We start from the raw sequence: 23,512 nt of genomic DNA, 5'->3' as shown, positions 1-23,512 counted from the left end.
GAGGAATTTAATAAGCAGGATATGAGATCCTATCGATCTGCTAAAAGAAAAGAATTTGGCTTGAGACTTTTTTTTTTCCGCTTGCACATTTTCCTGCAGTTTTAATGCCAGCCGCACATATTGATGCCGCCGATTGATTGAATCATGAACTAAACTTCCTCACTGTGAACTTTTTCCCTCCATCTCATCCTTCATTGGATTAGCGCTAAAATGATTGAGGAATTCAGAATAACCAAAATAGGGTTCATTCAATGAAATGCATTTTTAAAAATATGCAGTCTTCCATCTCATGTTGCTTAAATTGAAAATAATTTTTTTTCCAATTTACTCAAACAACTGATGGAATAATCAGTATTTTGGAGTTCAGGGGAGTTCTCATATATACAGCTGTAGTCTCGATGCGGTTCTCCTGCTGGCCTCATTTCAGATTCAGCAGTAGGAAGGGAGGTCCAAACACCTCCGTTCCTCCACCGCTTCCTCTCTTTAACTGTCTGATTTCCTCTCTTCTAATTCTCTTTCTTGGTTTTGCAAGAAAATAGAGCAATCTGACCTTCTCCTCCACCTCTCCGAAGTCCGACTTCTTCTTCTTTTTTTCCCTTTGCCGCCTCATTAATATTAATGAGCGATCAATATGGATCCGCTCCCTCGCTCGCCGCCGAGGCTCTGCTTTTGCGTCCGTGCGCGGCTTCAGACGATCCGACGGGCAGTAAACACACACACATAGCGGCGCGTTGCGTGTTTATCTCAGCCCGCTAGGTCATTTAAGCTTTACCGTTTTAATTAGCGGGGCAATAATTGAGACCCTGAATTGAAGAGATAAGAGGAATTCCCTTTCCGAGCGGCGGCTCTGAATGTAGCCGTCACGGTGACATTATGGCATGCAGTATATTTTTTTTTTCGCGGAACACTTCTGATGCTATCTGCCGCTTTAATACATTAATGGAGCCGCAGTAATGATGTGGCGCCGTCGTACCAATGCACCGGTTTGTCGACTTTACTAATTAAACATTAAAATCCTCCGAGGCACAATTGGTGAATTGACCCGCTGGCCTGTAAGACTGGAATATTTGGACATGAAATATTATTACTCCAACAGTAAATATATCGTCATTAAAAAAGAATTATCAATTGCCATTTTCTCTGCTATTTTTGTACATTTCTACTGTATTGAAATCAAAAGTGGAAGCACCGACCGTTTCAGCTCGTTCTCGCCTTTCTGGGTTTTCATTCACAAGCAGTGGTTTGGATGCCATTTCATGGAATTCCTCGTGGAAGAGCCTGCTCTCCCGCTAAGACGTGACATTTTCAGAATGACAGTCATGTTAATGCAAGGCAGATTTTAACAAAAAGAACCAAAAAAAAAAAAAAAGTAGAAAATGAACAGCGGAACAAAAAAGATGAAGAGATAAGGGTTCACCATGACCAGAATCTAATGTGTTTCCCTCAGCTTGTCTGCTGGTGTGTCCAGCCTCAGCGACTTTTAAAGGATACCTTTATTTCCAGTAAAAAAACAAATAAAAAATCATAAAACAAAACCTTAAGTCACTGTATTGTGGTGAGGATAACCAATGGTTCCTCTTCTATTGGATGACGTGGTTTAAAAGACAGATGAATGAGTGAAATCATGACACTTTCCAACTGCTGAGTTCAGTAGTTGCATTGCTTTCATGTAGGCGGCTAATGAGGCAACGAGGATGGAATTATTGACGCGGTGTTTTGCTCTGCACACCAATGGAAGCTTTTTGTAATTCCTTCCGCAAATTAATAATGAACTAACCAACTCATTTGCTTGGCGTTCACTCAGCTGACTGATGGGGAACGTCTAGTTCATAAGGGAGTCAGGTGGCATTTGTCTGGCGGACCAATGGTGGTGTACGTTTGGTTTGCCATCCTTTTAGCTCTTTTTTTTAGAAGTTTCTTACATTGAAAACTTTTGACTTATTGATGACTTCATTGGGGAGTCAGTGGCATTCATTTGACTGACGTATGGTGTTACAAGTTTGACTGACCAGTAATATAAGTTTGGAGTATCAGTGATATTATGAGTTTTGCTTAGCAGTGGTATCATTACATTGCCTGCCTGTCCTTGAAGCTGTCTGGGTTTTAAAAAGTTGGGTTAATAGAAAATTACCAACAGAATAACTGATACAGAAAGTCTAAGTATCCCTACATTCGTATATAACTGATCTTTGGACTTTGGCTCTTTGTGTCTCTGTCAAGCAGAATTCTCCAAGCTTCAGGGAGCTTGATGCAATCATAGACGGTTATTGCATTATCTCGGTCATTCTAAACACCGGAGGCATCTCCAGTCAGTCACATAATATCGAAATAGCTGTCAGGCGGTCCAGCTTTCTCGCCAAGGAACTGTCGTTCACATATGAACACATTATTTACAACAATTAAATAAAAGATATAACCTCATCCTGTCCTCCTGCTACAGGTGTACTTCACTGAAAGCCGTTTGAATAATGGACATTCCTTGTCCGCGGCAGCCTTGGGACAAGTCAATACAATCAGACGTGAGTGAAATGGAGTTGATAAAGACTCCAATAACAAAACCCGGAGAAGACGGTGGGCGACTGCGCGAATGAATATGAATGGGGAGTGCATATAAATGTATTCCTTGTATGAATGAATTCCTCCACTTCACCAGGTGAAGAGGTCTCCTCTGCCTACGAGCCCTTTCCCGATCTCTCTCCCCGGCTCCGCAGCCTGAGGAGAAATGATAGCTCGCAGCTTTTTTGCTCCGCGAGTCAGTCTCTGATGTGCGTGTGCTCCTGGTACACTGTTAACATCAGCACTTCTCTATTTTTAATGTAACTGTATGCTCAGACGTCTAGCAGCCCTCTCACAACCCAGCTTCGGCTCTCGCTGTGTGTAAAGCGGTAATTGGATGTGTCCGTGTGTCTGATTCGCTATTTTTTTTTCCCCCCGCTGACAGTGACGGTACATCTAATCAGTGGAATTTACAAACATCACTTAATCGATCGGCTTTGTGTTGACGTGACGCTAACGACGCTCGGAGACGGGCGGACGTCGAAAGCCAAACGCTGATTCATCCTGGGATCGGCGAGGCCCTCGTTCTCGGTCGTTCTCGGGCGCCGTAGCTCAGGACGGGACGGCGGCGGTGCCATCAGTCAGGACTAATGGGCCCTGACGCGCAGCGCGCTTTATTGTGTTAAATGGTGTGAGTGTCGCATCTAATGACGCCGCGGACGCACGCGTTAATGCCGTCTCCGAAGAGAGCGCCTTGTACCGCGCGCAGCGTCTGCAGAGGGAGGAAAGAGACACGAGAAACACATTAAAGGTACAAGAATTAAGGATCCGAGCCGTGACGGAGGAGAGCGCGTCGAACGGCGAAGAGAACATGGAGGAGCTGTCTCGGCCGGTTCGCTCCGTTTGTCCTCAGCCGACATCACTGACGGGATGCGACGCCGTTCTGCTTGTGTAGCTTCTTCTCAGTTACTTCACTTTCAACTCAGACCAGCAGGCTTTTACCCCAGACGGCACCTTTTAAAGCAATAACCGTGTCTTTTTCATGTTAAATTCCCATTTTGTTGCTCTTTTGTGATGAAACATCATTGATTTTCAACCTTTTTGTGAAAACTTGTTTCGTCTTTATCCTTTTTTGGTAGAGATTGAATAAGTCTGTCGGAGATCCCGAAAGGATAACAGGAATTTGAAAGGAAAAAAAGAAGTCAATGCAAACGAGGAAGATTTATGACTGCTTGAGATGTGATCAATAGCGGACGCTTCAGGACTCGTGTACAGATGTGCTGTGGAAGCATGTCTTCTGTAAAGCGCAATTGTTATCAAAAATCCATAAGTTCCTCCCTGTTTCACTTCGGCAACAAATCGATGTAATCCTCACAGCTTCTCACTCTCTCGCTTCCCTGTTCTCGAAGCGGCTGAACGTGAAGTGGAGCATTTCTGAAGTTTGCGTTCCTTCTCTCTCATCCTCCGACAAACACGAGGCAACAAAAGGACATAAAGTTATTTATTGAAACTGTGCCAAAAATCACTCCCCCATGACATTAACAGTTAAAACCTTTTTTTCCCCCAGATTTTTCTTGAGTGACACTGTTATGTAGTAAAGGTTATAGAGTTCCTCTCTCTGACCTGGTTAAAGTGTTTTCAAGTGAAAACGAGAAACTTTTGTGACGCTTTTGATGCCCTTTCACACAACAGTGGTCGGATCCACTGAGAATGCAGCTTTTTGAAATTTCTGAAAACATGACCATTGCCAGAATCATTATATGACCATAAAAATGTCAGAACAGCGAGTGAATCAGATAATAATAAAAATCAATGCTGACCCTTTTACAAACATGTAAAAACTCCAACATTTAAAGCCCTTGTTTACAGGTTTGCATTAAGTGCATCATTAACAGATGCACAGACAGACCATAATAAATCGTATAATATTTTTGCTCAAACACATCTGACTATTAGGGAGAAAACCAGATGTTTAATTTCGTCGAACCAGAAAACTGCAGTTTTCTTGGCAGAGACACAGTTCACCTCCTTCCCATTAACTGATGCAACTGCAGCTGACGGTGCGGAGTGAGTACGTCATTATTCTGACTCGCACAGTTCTGACAGCTCAGCTAATTACGATTCTGAACCAGGCCAGTCTTCAACACCTGGTTGACATGTCGCATGGCGGCTATAAGAAAAGTACGACGGCATGCGGAGGTTCTGAGAGCGGGTGAGCAAAGTCAAGAAGAAAACCGAGATACCGATTGGGGAAAATGAAAATCGCGGTCGATCCGGCATCGCTGCCTTTCTTACTGCTGCTGAAGCGAAGCATTTCCGTCCCGCTGTGGCGGAGCTTTCGGAACAGCTTTCGTCAACCTTTGGTTTCAGGACAGGAGGATCTTACATCAAATTCACCTCCAACAATATCTTCTCCGTCGCTGTTTGAATTTGATGAATTGCGTATTTGATATCCCGAAATAACTGTTGCACAGGATCTGTCGGGGAAGTTCAACCCCCAGTTATGAAAAATGGAGTGTTTCATTGTTAGTTGATGCGGTTCATATAAAATGAGAGTGTGGTCCGGCAGCGTTGAGTGTTTGCCCGGCCTTTTCCATCCCCTCGACAGGATATTGAAGCAGGTTTTGATGTTTGCACCGTAACAAATTTTATATATTCCATGTTTGCGAGTTACATCTATCTTCCAGCCCGTAAAACTGAAGTCGGCTGGCAAAGCAAAGCCTCGCACGACAGTAAAAATGTGTGTTAATGACGTGACGATTATGTTGAAAGTGACACTCTCAGTCTTCGCCCCTCTATCCAAACACGAGCAGCGAGATGATAGAACTGCTGAGCTCACCAGAATCTCCCCGAGGCCACGAGGCGGAGAACGAGACAGATACTGATTGGAAGGTGGGCGTGAAGGAGGGGATGATTGTGAGCGGTGCCATCGTTAATCACGGCAGCCATTACTCACCCGGTGCCAGTGCCACGGGACACGGCGAGTCAGCCGTTCCTCCCGAAACAGGCTGCGCACCATAATGGAGGATTCACTTCATAAAGTCTGAGCGCGCCTCAAGTATTTTTTTGGTTCTTCCCTTCTCTGCCACTCTGAATTTCTGTCTGAATGGATATTCGACCTGTAAAACGGAATAATCTGCACAGTGAGGCAATAACAAGAGGAGAGCCAGCGTGGCTTACAGTTCATTTCTCCTTTCATGCTGTGTGATAATGTTCATACTTGAAATCAAAGTTTATTCCAGAACTCTGGGTCAATTATTACAGGTTTTTCTAATAAGTAGGGATGGGTACCGTTCACATTTGAACCGATACGGTACCAGTGCAGGTACAGATGGGTACCGTTGACTTTTGAACCGATAGGCTACCAATTCCTGACACCCGAGAATCTGTACCAGTACTCAACAGTACCAGTTTTCAGTGCTTTTGTGTGTGTTTATGTGGTAATAATGTTAATTTGTTGCTGGCTGCATACAACGAGTCTCTGATGGATGCTAAAATACTAACAGATGCTAACCAGCTAATCATTGCTAGCATGCTAACGGTGCCGAATGCAGGAGTTGTAGCCGTAGATCTGAGGCTCCGCTCTCCTCGGCCTTGAGAAACATCTCATCTTTGACCAGGACCTTCCTAAGATTAGAAGTATTCACAGTGAGCGTAATCTGCATTTTATTTTGAAAAGTGGAGCCCTACTTTCGAGCCTTTTCTCGTCCCACTTGTCATTGCGCTCTTTTGCGTGCAGTGCTGCATTTAGGTCCGGCATGGAAAATCCCCTACTCTTCCACTCCCTCCCAGTCACCTTCAGTTACCGAAACACGGCATTGTATGATTTTACCTGAAACGGTACAAGATAGTTTGGAATTCAGTCGGCAACCCCCCAGTCACCCAGTCTCAGAAGGAAGGAAGCAAATATGAAAATGGCTCAACAGTCAAACAGCCGGTCTACCAGCCAGACGAGCAACCAGCCACAACGCAGCGGCACACACCTCACGACACGCAGCCTGCCAACAAATAAACCAACCGACCAATCATCATCTTGGGTGGAAAAAAAAAACAAGAACCTAAACGATCTTTCAAACTATCAGCCAGAAAAAAAATCAGCCTGGGGCTCAAACTCAGGCTGGATGATAATTGGAATCAGAATTCGCAGAAGAAATAGCTGACGACTTAACTAATGCGTTAATGGTCGGAGCTTAAAAGGTGAGAATGCTTCCTATCAGAGATGTGTTTATCACGTTGCATTGTTTCCCCCAGATGGATAAAACAATGCTGTTCTGGGTAAAAGAGCCCGCTGATGACTGTTATCTCTTTCGCTGGCGGGCTGTGTTGTGCATCGGCCTTGTTCAGATCACTGCTCCCCTTTTATCTGCAGTAGGTGGTTTGTGGACAATTAATTTGTTTGCAGTCGGCTGACAGAGCCTAAAGCATCCGTGTTCTCCTGCACCAGGCAGTTATTTAATTAATTTGCTGAAAAATGCAAGAGGAAGAGGTGAGTTATTTCTCTAGATATGATTTTTTTTCTTTTTTTTTTTTTTTTCTTTTGTGGGCTGGTAGCGTCTTACAGAAATTAATAGGCATTAAAACACAGGCCCAAAAGGGAAACATTGATGCTCTCTGTATGCTTCATCGCTTGTTAAGCCCTTGCTATTAACCAGAGTCCAACGTGTGCTCCATGTTTACCTCCTGTCATGGCAGATTTAGTATAATCCACGTTTTCTACAGCCTTAATTCCATGGGTAGAATCGCGCGGAGCTCTCATACCAGCCAGTCGGGTGCTCCGGCTTGTTCTGCGTGACAGACACACTCCTCCACTTGCTTCTTTTTCACCAATTATCCGTGCAACAATTACAGAGTTCGGCGGTCTCTAAATGCGTCCGTCTCCTGTGAACCCGATCGCCCGAGCCGCCGCCTCAAAAAAAAAAAAGAAAAAGAAGAGAAAAAAAAAAGAGGGCTGGTAATTGCAGGGCTTCACATCCTCCCCACTCACGTCAGAGAACGATATGATTCCTTTGACGTCAGAGCTGGGGCCGCGAGCGTCATTTTTGGGGTATTGTCTGAGCGGGATGAAAGCAGATACGCCCGCGGTCGAGCCGAACACAGCTGCAGATAGCGCAGCTGCTCCTGCGTCCAGCCTTCTCTCAAGGTCAGGAATACAGAAAAGAAATCACTCACTCATCCCTCACGTGCTGGTAAACGCACCGTGATCTCTGTGATCCCGGATTTTCGATCATTTAAAAGTATGAAGATTAGATTAGCGGCAGGGCGGCTGCTGCTGTAGCACGGAGGAAGAAGTACGGCGGGAAGTGATGATGGCGTATTGAGACGGAGTGCTGCGCTGGTGAAAATACACACATGCAGCATGCGTGTGCGTGTGTGTGTTTTTTACATCGGCGAAGGGGGACCTTGCAATATAATGTAATGCAGTTCAGCAGCTCTGCAAACTCGAGCTTTTAGAAGGACCATAAAGGTTAATCAGCACTTCTCTCGTCGTTATAACCTTTACAAAGGTTTATTACCAGCTTCCAGCGCAGGACTTCCAGCCGGGTGTGCCTAATGATTTTGATTGAACAATAACTCAGGCTTCTCCATAGGTTTCGCTATTTCTGCCAAGCTTTGCTATCACCTCCGGTAAATATATTGTTTATTTCACACTTTGTGAGGACTGTTTAGCATATTACTAACAAATTCAAACTACCTGAGATTACCACTTCCCTGTGACACTCATCAGTGTCCCTGAACTTCTGTAATCAGACTTCTGGACTAAAATGACTGGGTTTTCTTGGGTATTTGTGATGTGTGATAGTATGGATGCTCTCCTGACTGACATGCAGGAGTAGAATCTACCGGTGGACAGTGTACTGCCCAAAAGCTGAAGAACATCACAGCACTGTCCAGGGTTTTCATTAGGCTCCATTTACACAACATTTCCAAGTGAGAATACAAAACTGATTGCCGTAGTCCACAATCTGCCCGTCTCTCTTTGCCCAGGTAAGCTCCGTCGCTTCGTTCAAGGCCCCTAACCTTCACAGTGTCCTCAAGCTTCCCTGGTGGGACGTCAGACGTGCTCTGTGCCAAGCACACCTCCAGCATCGTGACCTCAACATGATTAGAGGAAATACTGAGAATTTTCCACCAATATTCACTCAAATGAGCATGAAGTCAATATATTTTGAACTTGAAACGATTTAAAAGTTACCGATGCCTCATAAGTTGTTGATGCTGCGATATTTACCTTATCTCACACTGATTCGTCAGTCCATTGGGTGAAGACCACAGTCACACTGTCACACTGACCACACAACCATTGGTAGTGGGTTTTTGAACGAATTAATCAAATTTGCTTCAGATGCTTGTTTTGAGTCATTTCTGGATAGCGGGTATAAATTGTGTGACATGAGTTTGTCCAGACATCTTGGAAGACAGTTTGGATCAGGTCAAAGACACTACTTGTACCTTTCGTGCTGAGTTCGAGGGCATATCCTCGGTCTGTAGTGTTGGGTCACGGCTGCCACCAGTCACTGTTTAAAGACCTGTGACTCATGATTTTCTTGTTATTTGGGCTGTGTGTGTCAAAGTCTTACAGCATGTTGTTTTACTCTGAAAATTGTTTGATATTTAAGCTTGATGTGGATGTTTTACAGTTGTCGAAGACTATTTTGCACAATAAATCCAGTCATATAAACACACAAGTTGTAGAAGATGCTCATAAATGTGTCATAAATATTGTTGTCGCTGACCATCTGACACTACGGTGTCTTTCCAGATGGGATCAGCGTGACGGGGCTGCCGATCTCCAGTCCGCTGCGCCAAGTCCTCAAACCCAGGTCGGAGAGCAAGCCCATGAGCAGCGAGTCCGGCAAGGCGGAGTACAGTCACATCAAGGTAAGTGAAGGAAGACACCTTGCTCTGGTTTTTTTTTTTTTTTTTTCTTTAACCCAGACCTGCTAGCAACCGGGTTTATTTGTTTATGTTTACTAGCTTCAAGCAGTTTCCACCCTGGTGCGGTCTCACTGCACCTTGCCTACCAGCAGTGGCTGTCTCAGGTTGAGTTATTCAAACCTTCTCACTCTGCATGTGCCTCGTTCTCTTCTCTTAGTGACTTGTCAATAAAAGGTGGATTCCGGTCGGGTCATTATTTAACCACCAGATTTTCGAAATTTGTTGTTTTGCACATAGAAAGAATGCACGGTTGCTCTGGACGATTCCCTTTGCTTTCTGAATTAGGGCTCAGAGTTCAACCGTTGGAATACAAATGAAACCATTTCCAAGGTTTTTTTTTTTTTTTTGCTTTTGCTCCAAACTGCAAAGAGGGAATAAAATAGATTGTGACAGAAAAGAAAGAGAGGCCAGATTGGGTGAGGCAGAACCAGAATCCGACGGATTGAGGCGATCAGCAGGGGAGAAGGTTTTGTTAAGGCTGTCTGAGGGTTGGGAAAAGGCGAAGTTAGTGGGCAGCACCACCTGCGAGCACTGTGGCTGCACTTTGAAAACCGGAGGAAGCTCTTTCTCTCCCCCTGAATCATCGGCTGAGCAAAAACAGCCCTGATGCTCATTGTTCAGATGCGCTGCCAAAAGAGAGTCAGCCCCCCCTTCCTCTTTCTTTGGAAAAAGTTTGACTGAATGGTGAAAAAAAAACACCGGAGTGGACTTCCTCACCTCGGTCAAAGCAGACTGTGAATGCTGTTTTTGCAGATAGTGGTTTTCCAGGAAGAGAAGTCCTTCCCCCGGAGTGAGAATCGATTGCGTAAATTAGCCGAGAATCCTGCGGCGCGTCCACAAAAGCTCCAGCTCTGCAGTTGAATGTGTTTTTAAATGTTCAGGACATGTGAAAAGCTTCAATTAGCGGCTTGTTTTCTGACAGTGACGTTTCTTTTGTCTGCTGTCTTTGTCTTCCTGGGTTCACCCTGTCTTGTTTGTAGCCATCCTCTCGGACGGATGATTATTGAGAGGTGATTTGCCAAGAATGGGTTTCTGATGGCAGAAGCGTTGAACAATACCTTTAAAAGGTGTCATTGTTCATGACTATTGGGATGTACTTTGGAAATGTGGCAAATCTGGTTGAACACATTGCAACAAAACAAGGCTGCTCCGCCACAAACTCCCAGCATGGCCCAAAAGCCAAGAGCATTTTAGTTTTTATGTCGCAAGAGTGCACTTTATCGGTGTCGGCGTTTACCTGACCACATGTTGGAAAAATTGCACAAACTATTTAGATTAAAACATGTTCATAAAGTCTCTTGGTCGTAAATCATACTTTTTTATTTTTGTTTCTGTTAGAGCTGTGTTTTGCATTGGGAAGTGGTTTGTTTGTTCATAAACTTGCAAATTAAAAAAAATTAATGTAAAAAAGAATTAATAACAGTGATCTGTTCTTATTATTAAACATTTTATTTAAGTTATTAACATTATGCAACACTTAATGCATTGAACATAACAAGGTTGCTACAGACTACTGAACGTGGAACTTTTTGAAAATTCCCCCGACTTCTGTCTCCATGGAAACGAGGGACAGGAAGCTTTCTGATTTTTCTGACACTGTGCACTGCGTTCATTGTAAATATTTTTTTGCACACGCGAGAATTCTTCATTCATGACAATGGATGCATCGTGTCCCTTTTTTTTTCTTTTTCGATAAACTGTGTTTTCTACGACTGTCAAATAACTTTATCTTGGAAGGAAAATGATTAGGCGCAGCTGTGGAACGGTGTTTGAATGTTTATAGCTTTGTGTCCTCATACAGAGGTGGTTCTATTAGAATAAAGCAGCTTCCGGCTGGAGTCCCGACATTCAGCGTTTCTGTTTCTGTGGAGACGCAAAACTTTTCTCAAACGAAATGGGTGTGATTGCTAAGTTGTCATAACAGCGAGTCTGATTTGAAAAATGTGGCAATACTCGATCTTTCAAGAAAAGCTGAATTATTATCTTTATGTTCTTTTTTTTTTTTTTGGCCAGTTTAAGTTTCTAATCCCCGCCTGAGACTTCCAGACGGAGCCGTCTGTTTTTCAGACGGCCTTTAGAGTTTCCCAGCTCTGATAATTGAGCCATTCCTTGCGTGACCAAGGTAAAAGCTCCTCTGTAAATCCTCCTCATGATTCTCAACAACACAGCTGGTTGAAAAATCATCCCATCACCTCTACATGTGCTGTATGGCGGGAATAAAGGCAGCCAGATACACTTTAATCAGTGGTTGGGCTTATTAGCGGCAGGCTTTGACGGACGGCTCTGAATTTCACGGCAGAACACGGCGTGGGAACGTCAGATAGAGCAAAGCCAATTACAAAGGGGGGCCGCGGTCCCGGCTGAGCGCGGGGTTGCTGAGGACGAGCGCTCCCTCGCCTTTCATTCGGCAGACGCAGCGCCGGACACGGAGGAGACACCGGGGTGATTCATTCCTTCAGAAGCTCCCGGCCCGATGCGCCTGTATACTGTAGTAGATTTATTCCGGGCTTCCAGCTGCATGAGTCACCGCCGTTTGAGGCCGTATTGTTTGCAGCAGTTTGATTCAAACCCACTCGCCGCGTTGTGACGTCCGCAACGCCGCCGAGCGTAAATACCGGCCGCGTTACGCAATGCAACAGGTCAGATGCTGGTGTGGACAGAAGTTTCCACCGATGGAAGCTTTGGCAGGTATTCCTCTGCAGTGTGGGAGCGTGTGAGATGTGTGTGTAGGGGGGTTTATATCCTATCGACTTTCTCCCTGCATGCCTTCTTTTATGTGACACACTTTCACACTCAGTTTTCAGCGTTGTACTAGCAAGTACATAAATTGTTTGTGTTCTCTAAAGATCCCAAGAACCACGAATAGCAATAAAAACAATTACGATTACTCCCTCATTTGAAGCAAACATGCCTTTTCTGGTCTGAAAAAACCCAAACGACGCTTATATTTTATTTTGGGAAAGAGAAATAGGAAATAAAGCTAAAATATGTGAAGAATTCAGTGATACACAATTAGTTACACATCTGTCCTTCATTCAAGGGAATTCGTATACAGTTTTGAATTTGAGACGTAAATATACCTTGACGTCAAATCTGAGACACATTTTGTACTGTCATGTCTAAAGGGAAGTAATTTCAAGGCTTTGTTTTTTTTTTTAAATAAATTAGAATTTGGCCCGTCAGGTTCTGTCTTTACATTCTCTTCAATTCAAATGATGACAAATGGTTTCATTGTGTGAATCGGTTTTCACATTTTAGCTGAAGAAAAGTCTCACACTTACATGGCAACATTGTCAAAGAGATCTCAGTTTACATGGAAATGGCAGAAACCGTGAAAACGATGTAGCTTTAGCATGCAAGACCATGAGTTACCACACACACACATACACACACACACACACACACACACACACACACACACACACACACACACACACACACACAGCAGTACTCTACAATGAGTTGTCGGACTTTCATATGACAAGACGACAAACTTGGATTGTTTTTACGAGTGACTCGCTGCCATTAACCTGCTTTTTACAATTTTATAACAAATGAAATTCGGAGGTGTGAAACGTTAATTATCTTCAATGAAGACACATTTACTGAAAGATTGTTTACACTAAAACTTGGTGTTGCATTCATGATGTTTCATGAAACATTAGATTTATTTTTATGGGTTTAATTAGAAGTTTTTCATTATTGTTGCTAATTTTAGCTTTTTTTTCTTATATATTTCCTGTTTTAGCCATTTTAATTTTATTTTTGTCTCCTTTTTTTTTTTAGCCTTTTAACTTTTTATAGTCACTGTGCATATGCTGGTGGTCATAAAACCACATTTTTTTTTTTTTTTTTTTTTTTTTAATATAGCCGTTTTTGCCCTATTTCTTTCTTTCGATACATTTGAGCAGGACCGACCTCGCCTCGGTCTCCTACGCCCAGGCTCGGCCCTGCTTTTTAGCTATGTCATGCTTTTTCAGCACCTCCAAATATTTTGCAATCTCAGCAGTTTTTAACCAGTTTAGAACAGTTTTTGAAAAACAGCGAGATATGCACATTAACAAAAAAAAAAAAAAAAAAAAAAAAAGCAAAAATATTTATCTCGACTGAATTTTCTGAAAGTGCCAGGGAGATGCTGCAGAGCCACGGGTTGAACACCCCTAAACTAGACAGTTGTGAGCTCAACGTTTATGCTGTGGCTCATACCATTTAAAATACATTGCACAGAATTTAAATCTGTTTTTCGATACAATTTGCCAACTTTTAGGCGTTGGAATTGAACTCTTATCCCATTGCTCTAATCCTTTATAGGTTCAGGTTTTGTGTTGAGTTGAATTACATTTTTTTTCCTTTCATTCCATAGTAATCATCGCCCCGGGGCTCTTTAGAGCTGTGTAGCAGACTTTAACCAAGTAGACCAGAATTTAACTCTGGGGAAGCTCGTTTTTAATGTTTTCTGTAAACACAATCTTTCTTTATAAATGCTGCTGACACACCGAGTGTGTGGAAAGGCTTTGGTGCCAGGCACCATAAACACCATGATTGAACACAATCTGCGTTTCACCGGATCGTCCAATGTTGATGTTTTTTTGTCTTTCGACATGCTTGTTTCTGGAAAGCGGTCCGTGCCTTTGCGCCAGCAGCCCTTCTCTTCCATATGTCTTGATTTGTCTTTTCTGTGTGTGAGTGTGGGAGCCCACATTTATGTGCAAATGGAGTGAAGAAAGGAAAAAAAAAATAACATCACAATATGGAGCCTTTCGACTTTGCCATCGTCCTGAGAATCCGATTGATTCTCCAGATTTTGTGATTTGTCACTGGAAGACACCTCCTCAAGCTTTTCCAGCTTCTTAGAAATAGCATTTTTGTAAGGTGATAATAAGTATTTTTGGCTGGGAGGATGCGTGGACAGATGCACAGGAAATTGAAGACCCGCTTGCCAAAAGAGGGACTGGCAGTGCAGCGCCGTGTTCCCCGCATATGTTTATCTTCTACTTTCCAATTAAGCTTGAATGTATTTATAAGCACCTGGAGTCGACCTTCACGGATGCTTCTTCTCTGTATTTTGTATCTTTTTGGTGTATGTCTTGTGAATACGTGCTATTTGGCAATGGCATTTCTTGGCATGTGAACTCACGGACTATAAGTAAGAGCAATCAATCGCGACTAATCTGTAATCGGCTCAGGAAGAGGCGACATGTTTATCTCGTTGACCTTTCATCGCCCAGTCCTAGCACCCGCTTCCCTTCTCACTGAACCTCAATTGGGCTTAAAAATGCCGTCAAGATGGAAACGATAAACTTTTTTTTGTCCAACTTATCATTTACACGTTTTTGGTGACTGTCTTTCTCCCTGCCTGTCCACTGTACCGCATCAGCTCCTCTCCAGATGCCCATTTAGACTGTTTACACTAGTGTCTACAAAGTTCAATTTCAGATGGTGGAAAGGAAAACTGTCATTTAAAAGGAAGAAACCTGCAGAAAAGCACCAGTGCTTTGAGAATTTTCCAAAATGTGAAGTGATTTACAAATAAAATCTATTATTACATTAACAACAGAGCCATTTTATAGAATCGGACTCTGAGGTGGAGACTCTGTGCTGTTCCAGTTGGAGTTAGGGGATCGGAGGCTCGAAAATAAGAAGACAGGCATTGTGGGAAGAACCTGGTTCAGGTAGGGGATAGGGATTCGAATCCTGGTTCAGGTATAGGATAGGGATTCAAACCCTGGTTCAGGTCGGGCGGTAGCAATTCAGACCCTGGTTCAAGTTGAGATTCAAACCCTAGTTCGGATAGGGGGTTGCGATTGAGACCCGAGTTCAGGTAAGGGCTACAGATTAAGACCGTGGTTCCGATAGGGGATGGGGATTCAAGCCCTGGTTCAGGTATCGGGTAGGAATTCAAACCCTGACTCAGTTAGAGGGCAGGGATTCAAACACGGTTTCAAGTCTTGGGTAGGTATTAAGAACCTGGTTCAGGTAGGGAGTAGGGATTCTCTGTTCAAGGTGGAATGTAAACAAGAGCTGACCTGAATGACGTCCTGGCGATGAAAGGGAAACAGAGAAGACATGGTAATCCCACCCATGCCATTACCCATGACTCACTGTGATGCTAGCTGGTTTACAGCCTCACTCGTTCACTCCACTTAACCCTCACATGAACTCCTCTCTGACGGACGCCGGGTGTCGCCAGGAGGGAGGCGAGGGGAGACGGGTGTTTCAAAGGAAGCCTGGATCCAGAAATAAGCAGCCACGCCCAAAGTACACCAAATGTACACCTTGCTCTGAGGCGGCCTCCTGTGCACTTTTCTCCCCTCTGTTCATACAATTCACTTTTTGATATTACGGCGATTAGAAAGTAGCAGCTACATTTTCCTCCCTCTGAGGCAAACAGTCTGAGAGGAGTGCAGCTTTTTCACTGGACTTCTTTCCCCGCCAGCGCCTGGCCTCTCCCATGGCCCAATTTTCTTTATGACTTGCACCTCTCTACCCAGCCAAGTAGGAAATGAAGTAGCCACCTTTCAGGTAGTCATTTTTAAGAGACTGCTGCAGTGGATTCGGCGGTAATGCCTCTGACAGCGCGACTTTCAAGGTGTGCTTGACTCTGAGGTTTCTCAGTTAGTCATTGTGGAGCTGTAGTAAAACCAACAAGTCTGTGTCTCGATGTGATTCCAGCCATTTTTGTGTAGTGATCTATAAAGCTGGCACAAATGCGCTCTATCGACTGTCCTGTCTTGTGAAAACAATTTACTGGTTACAACTGCAAAACATCCTTCAATATGGAAAACATACCAAATCTAAAAATGGGTATTGATTGTAAATGAGAAAAAAAATGCAAACATGTAATTCACTATTTCTATTCATATTCGCAAATGTCTTTCTGTCCATTTCTCAAAATGCAATGTCATCATATTCCTCTGGTCTACAACATCTTCGACTCAGTGTCTTAAAACAGATAAGTTCCTGTAATGTGCAACCTGGAGCAACACTGAAGTACAGATTCCAATAACAATTCCCACCATTGCAGCAGAACACGGCAAGATAACCCGACAAAAACCCTCCCAGTGTTGATTGAATCTGGAATGATGTATCAGGAAGCTGAATGCAGAACAGGATGCAAACAAATGGCTCCATTTGGATCCTTGACCACAGAATGAAAGAATCCATAAACGCTGATACTGACCTCCTGGGCTGGAAGGCTGGATGGACATTATGCCTCGCCTGGAGTCTTTTCCGTTTTATAAATCTCATTCAAATAATGAAAACGTAGCCATCGAACACTCACTGTAATTTTCTGCGGTGTGGGGTTCGGCTATCCCGTCAATACCATGATCAGCCTTCGTTTGAAAACCTCCTCAGGAACCATTGGGTCATTTTTTGCTTTCGTCTGCAACCGAAAAGCCTATCGACATTTTTTTTTTTGTTGTTGTTGTTGTTCTGGCTACCCTTTGTGTCAAATAGCAGAACACAAAGTTGCTGTGTCATAATTTGAACAAGTCTTTGTTTGTTATTAGGTTTTCAGTAAGCAGTGCACATGCCAGGATATTCATCTTTATGCATTCTGGCAGGGAGGGAAATTGGATCGCACTTCAAAAAAGCCGATGTAAGCATTTTGGTAGCAGTGGAAAGTGGCCCGGTGCTTGTGTGCAGCAAGAAAGAAAGCCTGTGTGCGAACACACACACACACAAATGCGCGGTGCTGGGAGTGTGTAGTCAGGGTTGTCGGGGGTGGCTGGGCAGAGCTTCTTCAGGGCTAATCAAATCCAGTGGAGACAGAAGCGGAGTCGGCTGCCAGCCAGCCGGCTATTTTTAGCAGCCCAGTCCTGCCGATGGCAGTTCAGCTCTCTTCACAGCTACAGATCCCAGCTCCTGATATAGATATTTATATCTGCCACAGCTGTCTGCCCAAGTGTGAAACCCCAACTGAACGAGCGGATGATTCTCTTTCTCTTGGCTCGGGATTTTAACTCTTCCCTCCTTCTTCTTCTTCTTCTCGCTCCCCGTTTTGGCTTGCTCGCCCCAAACTCTATCTTCAGATTGATCTCTCTCCTGGGATTGATTTTTTTTCTTTGAGGGATCATCTTTAATGACTCAGCTGCTGATGCTGTGAATAGAGGAAGTGAAGCATTTAAAGTTTTGTCTTCTTTTAGCTTTTTTTGTCCATTTTTTTAAATTCAATTTCAGTTGGTTCAGTTGTTGCATCTGCTTTCACTGTTTCTAACGTGACACATTTTGGGTTGTTTTCACATTTTAACTGTCTCTCTGCCAGTTTTATCTTTTTGGGCTACTTTTTTTTCATGTACTTGTGAGTTGAGCCATGTTAACACTTTATTCGATCTTTTTACCATATTTTTAGCCAAACAATGAACCAGCTTTAAAAACTATAATATCAAAAAGGTTTACTTCCATGCAATTTAATGAAAGCTACAGGAAACCATTACGAAGGTTTATTCCATACAAATCACGGTAGATCCCTACTGGAGACATGTGCAGTGTGAGTTTTTAATCTAATATTTGGTCTGAAGTCACTTTATATCATTATTTCTAATGTTCCTCCAGTGTCCACATTGATTTAACTATATTATTTCAGCTTGTTATTGAAAGCAGTGTGTCGTACAGTTAGCACATTTTGCAGCAGGTTGTGCAAAGTGGTCTTGTTTCAGGCCACTAATCCAGCAGATCCAATGAGCTATTGCTTTCAACCGTGCGCATTGATTGTTGATTTGCATGCCAAAGGAGTTTCTCTGGAAAAATAAATCTTTAACATCTGCACAGTGACAGTTACTGGCAGCTGTATCGAATCGTCCATTTTGAGCGAAATGCTGATGACCGATCTATATACAACTCCAGTAATCAGCCCCAGAATCGGATTTTTCTCTCGATCTGCTTCACAAAACGACCTGATCCTTTATTTTGGACATTGTTCCATCAAAAGCACTGCTGGTAATGTGTTTTATATTGAGAAACCATTTGGTTCAAGTAGAAGATGGGATGCAGTGTCAGAGCTCATCATTGCACAGCCTCCAATTAGGTCTGTATTTTAACTACAGATGAGACACTTTGTTAGATCTGTCTGCGTCGTGGGCGTTGTTTATTAGGTTGGCCATCGATGCCAAAACTCGCTTCGGCTATAAACAAGTCAATAATGTTTTACTGGTGTTTTATTCCACTTGGACTCCAGAGAGAAACGGACTGAGATAAAAGCAATAACTTAGTCAACCTGCTATTAGACTGGCTGTATGTCTGAGCATCTTGTTTCATCCGGATGCATCTTGATGGATTGTGTCAGTCTCGGGAGGCCGGGCTTCAACTCCGAAGGCTTTTACGTTCAGGCTGTTGCTCCTTGATCACCAGCCGCTACCATATCATGCTTAATAAACCAACAGTGAGCTTTAAGTTTCTGCCACCTGCCAGGCTTTTGTCCAGATCTCACTCAAATAGTCTAAACTCTGCCAAAGTTTCAAAGCAACACCAGGGATCTGTAGCGTCGCTGCTGTTTTGGATTTCAGAGAGATGCGCCCTTTATTTAACATTTCCATCCAATCGATGTCCAGCGAATGAGCCAATGATCCCATCAGTCCTCAGGTAACATTCCTGGGTTTTCCTGGACAGACATCGATCCCACATGTGCGCTGGATGGAAGTTTTCATCAAGACCTTTGGAAGTTTTCTGTTTTCACTTGAAAATGTTTTGTGAACGCAGCCTAAGACTAATCCAGAGCTTTAATAACCACGAGTCACACAGACCCGGCTCAACCCCCTCCATGGCGATCGCCGGCTGTTCGCCAGCAAACCATTTACTCTCAGAGGGTTTTAATTTACCTGTTGGCGGTACACGGGCCCTGCTGATTGGGGGTTTGTGGCTCCAGCTGCAGACCACAGCTGTGCCCCCCTCACGCCTCGGCTCTCCTCCGCTGGTTTGTCAGTGTATGGCCGCCTGTCGCCTCCCAGTTACTGCGACGGTAAGCACACGTCCCCCGTGCCTCCATGATCGATGACGGTAGGAAACATGAGTGAACGCAAGACAGATGGGATCCAGGCCGGAGGATGTGTGACCAAAAAAAAAAAAACATTCTGGAATGAGATCTAGTGGGAATTGTAGTTTATATATTTATTTATTTTCACCCACATGAGAAGAAGCTCATGGCGTCACATTTATAAGAGCAGAGCTGTTCATCCACTTGTTCCTGAAAAACTTTGGTGCTGTGGAGGTTTTTTTTTTTTTTTTTCCCCAGCTCATCAGATTGAACCTTTTCTCAAAATATTTACTCAGGTGAGAGTTTAAAGGCTCGAGCTAATTCCAGTGATTTCTCCTGTGATTCGGCACATTGGAGCAGCTGCAGTGTGCAGCCCATGGCGAATTCCTGAATCCTCATTCCTCACAGGTTGATTAACAAGAGGTTTTGTACTGAATTATACATGACGGGCAGTTATGTGGGGAAGTTGCTGTATTTGGAAGTGTTTGTTTTTTTTAATCACTGCAGGATCGTGATCTGTACTATTGTGAACATATAGAAACGCTCACACTTTTAGCTGCCATTTGTGTTACGTCTTCCAGTGAAAACGGACAGCTTTGCTTGCCTTTTGGGTAGGGGTGGGAGTCACATCAGTATTGGGATTCATTTTTTGGCGATTATACTTTTTTTCTTTTCAAAGAGTTTTTGTTTCTTTTGTACACAGTCAAAGAAGAAAAGAAAATGGACTCAGATGTGATTTTTTGGGGGGGGAATATGGTCCTTAGTTTGTATACATTATCATTAGACTTTTTCACATGGTCTGGTGTTAAAGTGAACTAAAAAACTTTTTTCTTTTTTTTTTTTGAATTGAAGAATCGCAATTTAAATCGAATTGACACAAAAAAAAAAATGGTAAAAAAATCAAATGGGGGAAAGAAGCATATCGGCCCAGCCCCACTATTGAAAGTCTGGTTACACGACAACGAGGCTCGGAGCCAGTGAAAAGACGCTCCCAAGGCTCAGCTTCTTGAAAAACGCCCAGACTCGTCCCCATTGAAATGGGAAAAAACTAACTTTTCTGAAATGAGCACCATAGTTTTTCTGCGCACGCTCAAATAGATGAACAATATCAATATTTGCCTCCGTGTACAAACATCTGTGAATGTGGCAAACAAGTCTGTAGCTGAACACAACGATGGTGAGAACAACTACCTCGTTTCTAAAATCTTTTGGAGTTTGCATGTTCTCCCTTTGCACGCCTCTGATTTGCTTTGCCCTGGATTGGAGTGGCAGAGTCAGCTGGGATCTGCTCCACGATCTTGTGATCTCCGGATTCGATGAACCAGTCAATAGGATGGCTCTCACACATGTTTTGAGGAGCATACAGATCTGGGAAGTTCTCCACAGACCTGTAAATATTGACACAGGCTGATAAAACAACATTGCAGTTCTATAAATGAACGTGCAGCGATACAGAGCCACTGATCCTTACAAGAATCTTCAGTTGCGGAGTTGTGTCTCTCCGATCGCCAAATGATGTGGTCCATTAGGACTCCGTCCCTCGGGATGTCTGAGTTTTGTATTCGTCGTCCTAATTACCGTTCATGTAAAAATGCACAACTCCGTCTGAGCTCCCAGGCCACTTCTTTATGAGCTGCAGCGGTCGCTGAAACAACAGGTGGTCGGCCGCTTTTTCCTTCATGGCCCTTTGGATTAAAATCCTCCAGAGCAAATTTCCATTTAGAACAAAAACACTAACCGTTGGCCGCGCGTTCTAAAAATAAACATTGCATTTTTCATTTTCCAGTAGAAGATCAAGAATGTTGGCCGGTTGATGTTTAACATATTAGACAAGCTTCAAATGCTCAGAATATTAAGGTAAATCATAATCAATTAACCTTTGAGTGAAATGAGTTTGTAAAGACACTAAATACCACACATAAAGCCAAACATTCCAAGTTAAATGTGACAGTTTTCAGGTCTACTCGGTACTTCAGGGAGCCTTTTTTTTCCCTCAATAGCCCGTCTTGAACGATAGGGAATAGTGAAGGTTGTGCTTGTCATTATTTTTTTCTGAAAAGTGAACGATTAGTACATGTTTTATGATTCAAATGCCAGTGTAAGTTGCTTTTGGCCCATAATCCAAGCTCCAAAAGAGCAAAGCCGCATTTTTAAGTAAAAATTGAAAAGTTTTTGAGGAAACGAGAGAAACCGCACCTTTATGAAGCGATGCTAACTACATCATTTTCAGTGTTTCTTCGTAAATCCAGAACTTTTCTGAAAGGAAAACACAACTGTGATGTGTTCTAACTTGAAACCTTGTCGTGTCAACTGATTTCTCACAGGTTACATGAGTTATTTATTATTATTTTTTTTTAGCCCCAATTATGTTAATAAATCATTTCCCTGGAACACTGCGGTGGTCTTTGTTCAGCGCCATGCTGTGGTCAATGGTGCAGAATCTTGTTTGGAATGACTAAATTATGCAACTCATGTATTGGATGCTCGTATTTTGATTCACTCAATCAGAACAGGCTTTTTTTTTTTTTTAGTTTCTCTTCTCTCCTTCTGAATCTATATTCCTGAAGCGTCCCACCTGCTCAGTGAACCGGGCGCTGCTAAATCAATCGACCGGAGAGAGCGACAGACCTTTGAAAGTTGAGACAGAAAGTTGAAATGTGCTCTCGTAAACTCGAGTTCAACTTCTGATATTTGGCACCGGAAATAAACTCGTCTGGTAATTAGTCGGTGTCCATGAAAAATCCCAAAATATCACAGAACAGCAGCGACCTGCAGTGATCAAGCAAATGAGCCTTAGTGTAAAATTCAGTGGCGCCCCCGGAGGGTCACGATGAAGTTCTCTTTGTTGGCTTGCTGGAGAGTGTGAGTGTGAAATTGCTGGTGTGTGCGAGCCCGGCGGTTGAAATGAGCGATTTCCTCATGCTGACTGGACGTGAATCCGAGCGTGAAATATGGTGAGCCGGGCCAAGCAATGGCCCGGCTCACCTTGGGCTGCTCCGCGCTCGCTGATGACGCTTTGCCATCCGGTGCACCTGTTTTTTCACGTGGCAGGTAGTATCCCAGCAGGTGTGTGTCTGCCTGAGTGTGTGTGTGTGTGTGTGTGCGCGTATATATATATATATATATATATATATGTGTGTATATATATATATATATATATATATACAATGGGGGAAATAAGTATTGAACGCATCAACTGTTTTGTCATTACATTTATTTCCAAAGATGCAATTCATGTGACATTTCTTCCAGACACTGGTATTAACTCAAATAATCCACACATGAAAAGAAATCACAACATTCAAATCCATAAATAGTGATTATGTGGAATTCAGTGCAATAACACAGGAAAAAAGTATTGAACACACTATCTGAGACTCGTTTAATACTTTGTGGAGAAGCCTTTGTTTGCAATGACTGCTTCCAGACGCTTGTTGTATGTATGAACTAATCGCCCACACTGCTCAGGTGTGATTTTTGCCCATTCCTCCGCACAGATTGTCTTCAAATCCTGAATATTCTTTGGTGCCCTCTGGTGAACCCTTATCTTTAGTTCTTTCCACAAATGTTCGATCGGATTTAAGTCAGGTGATTGACTGGGCCATTCTAACACATTGATTTTCTTTTTTTTAAATCATTCGAGAGTCAACTTTGCCGTGTGCTTCGGATCGTTGTCCTGTTGAAAGGTCCAGCCCCGTCTCATCTTCATCATCCTGGTGGATGGCAGGAGGTTCATCTCAAGAATTTGCCGATAGATGTTTCCATTCATTGCTCCTTCAATTATATGAAGTCTGCCAGTACCACGAGATGAGAAACAACCCCATGCCATGATGTTTCCACCACCAAACTTCACTGTTGGTATAGTGTTATTTGGGTGATGTGCAGTGCCATTTCTCCTCCAAACATGGTGTGTAGTATGACAGGCAAAAAGTTCAATTTTGGTCTCATCTGACCAGACAACATTCTCCCAGTATTCCACAGGCTTATCCAGATGCTGTTTAGCAAACTTTAGACGAGCTTCAACATGCCTTTTTTTGAGGAACGGAGTCTTGCGGGCTGAGCGTCCATAGAGGCCATGGCGGTGGAGTGCATTGCCTATCGTTTTCT

At 43.3% G+C, this 23,512-nt stretch overlaps 1 protein-coding gene across 3 annotated transcripts in view; it reads left to right on the top strand.

Moving 5' to 3' along the window:
* The window catches only part of trappc9 (trafficking protein particle complex subunit 9), a 210,913-nt gene that overhangs the window by 64,415 nt on the left and 122,986 nt on the right, over positions 1 to 23,512 (top strand). For all 3 annotated transcript variants that reach the window (XM_030120460.1, XM_030120459.1, XM_030120458.1), the window contains one exon: positions 9,257 to 9,375. In XM_030120460.1, the coding sequence (XP_029976320.1) occupies positions 9,257 to 9,375 (119 nt within the window). The remainder of the gene's footprint in view (positions 1 to 9,256; positions 9,376 to 23,512) is intronic.

Source organism: Salarias fasciatus, chromosome 22, assembly GCF_902148845.1.
Source record: "Salarias fasciatus chromosome 22, fSalaFa1.1, whole genome shotgun sequence".
Lineage (NCBI taxonomy): Eukaryota > Metazoa > Chordata > Actinopteri > Blenniiformes > Blenniidae > Salarias > Salarias fasciatus.
Note: the sequence above shows the minus strand (reverse complement) of the source record. Positions and strands in the feature narration are given on the sequence as shown.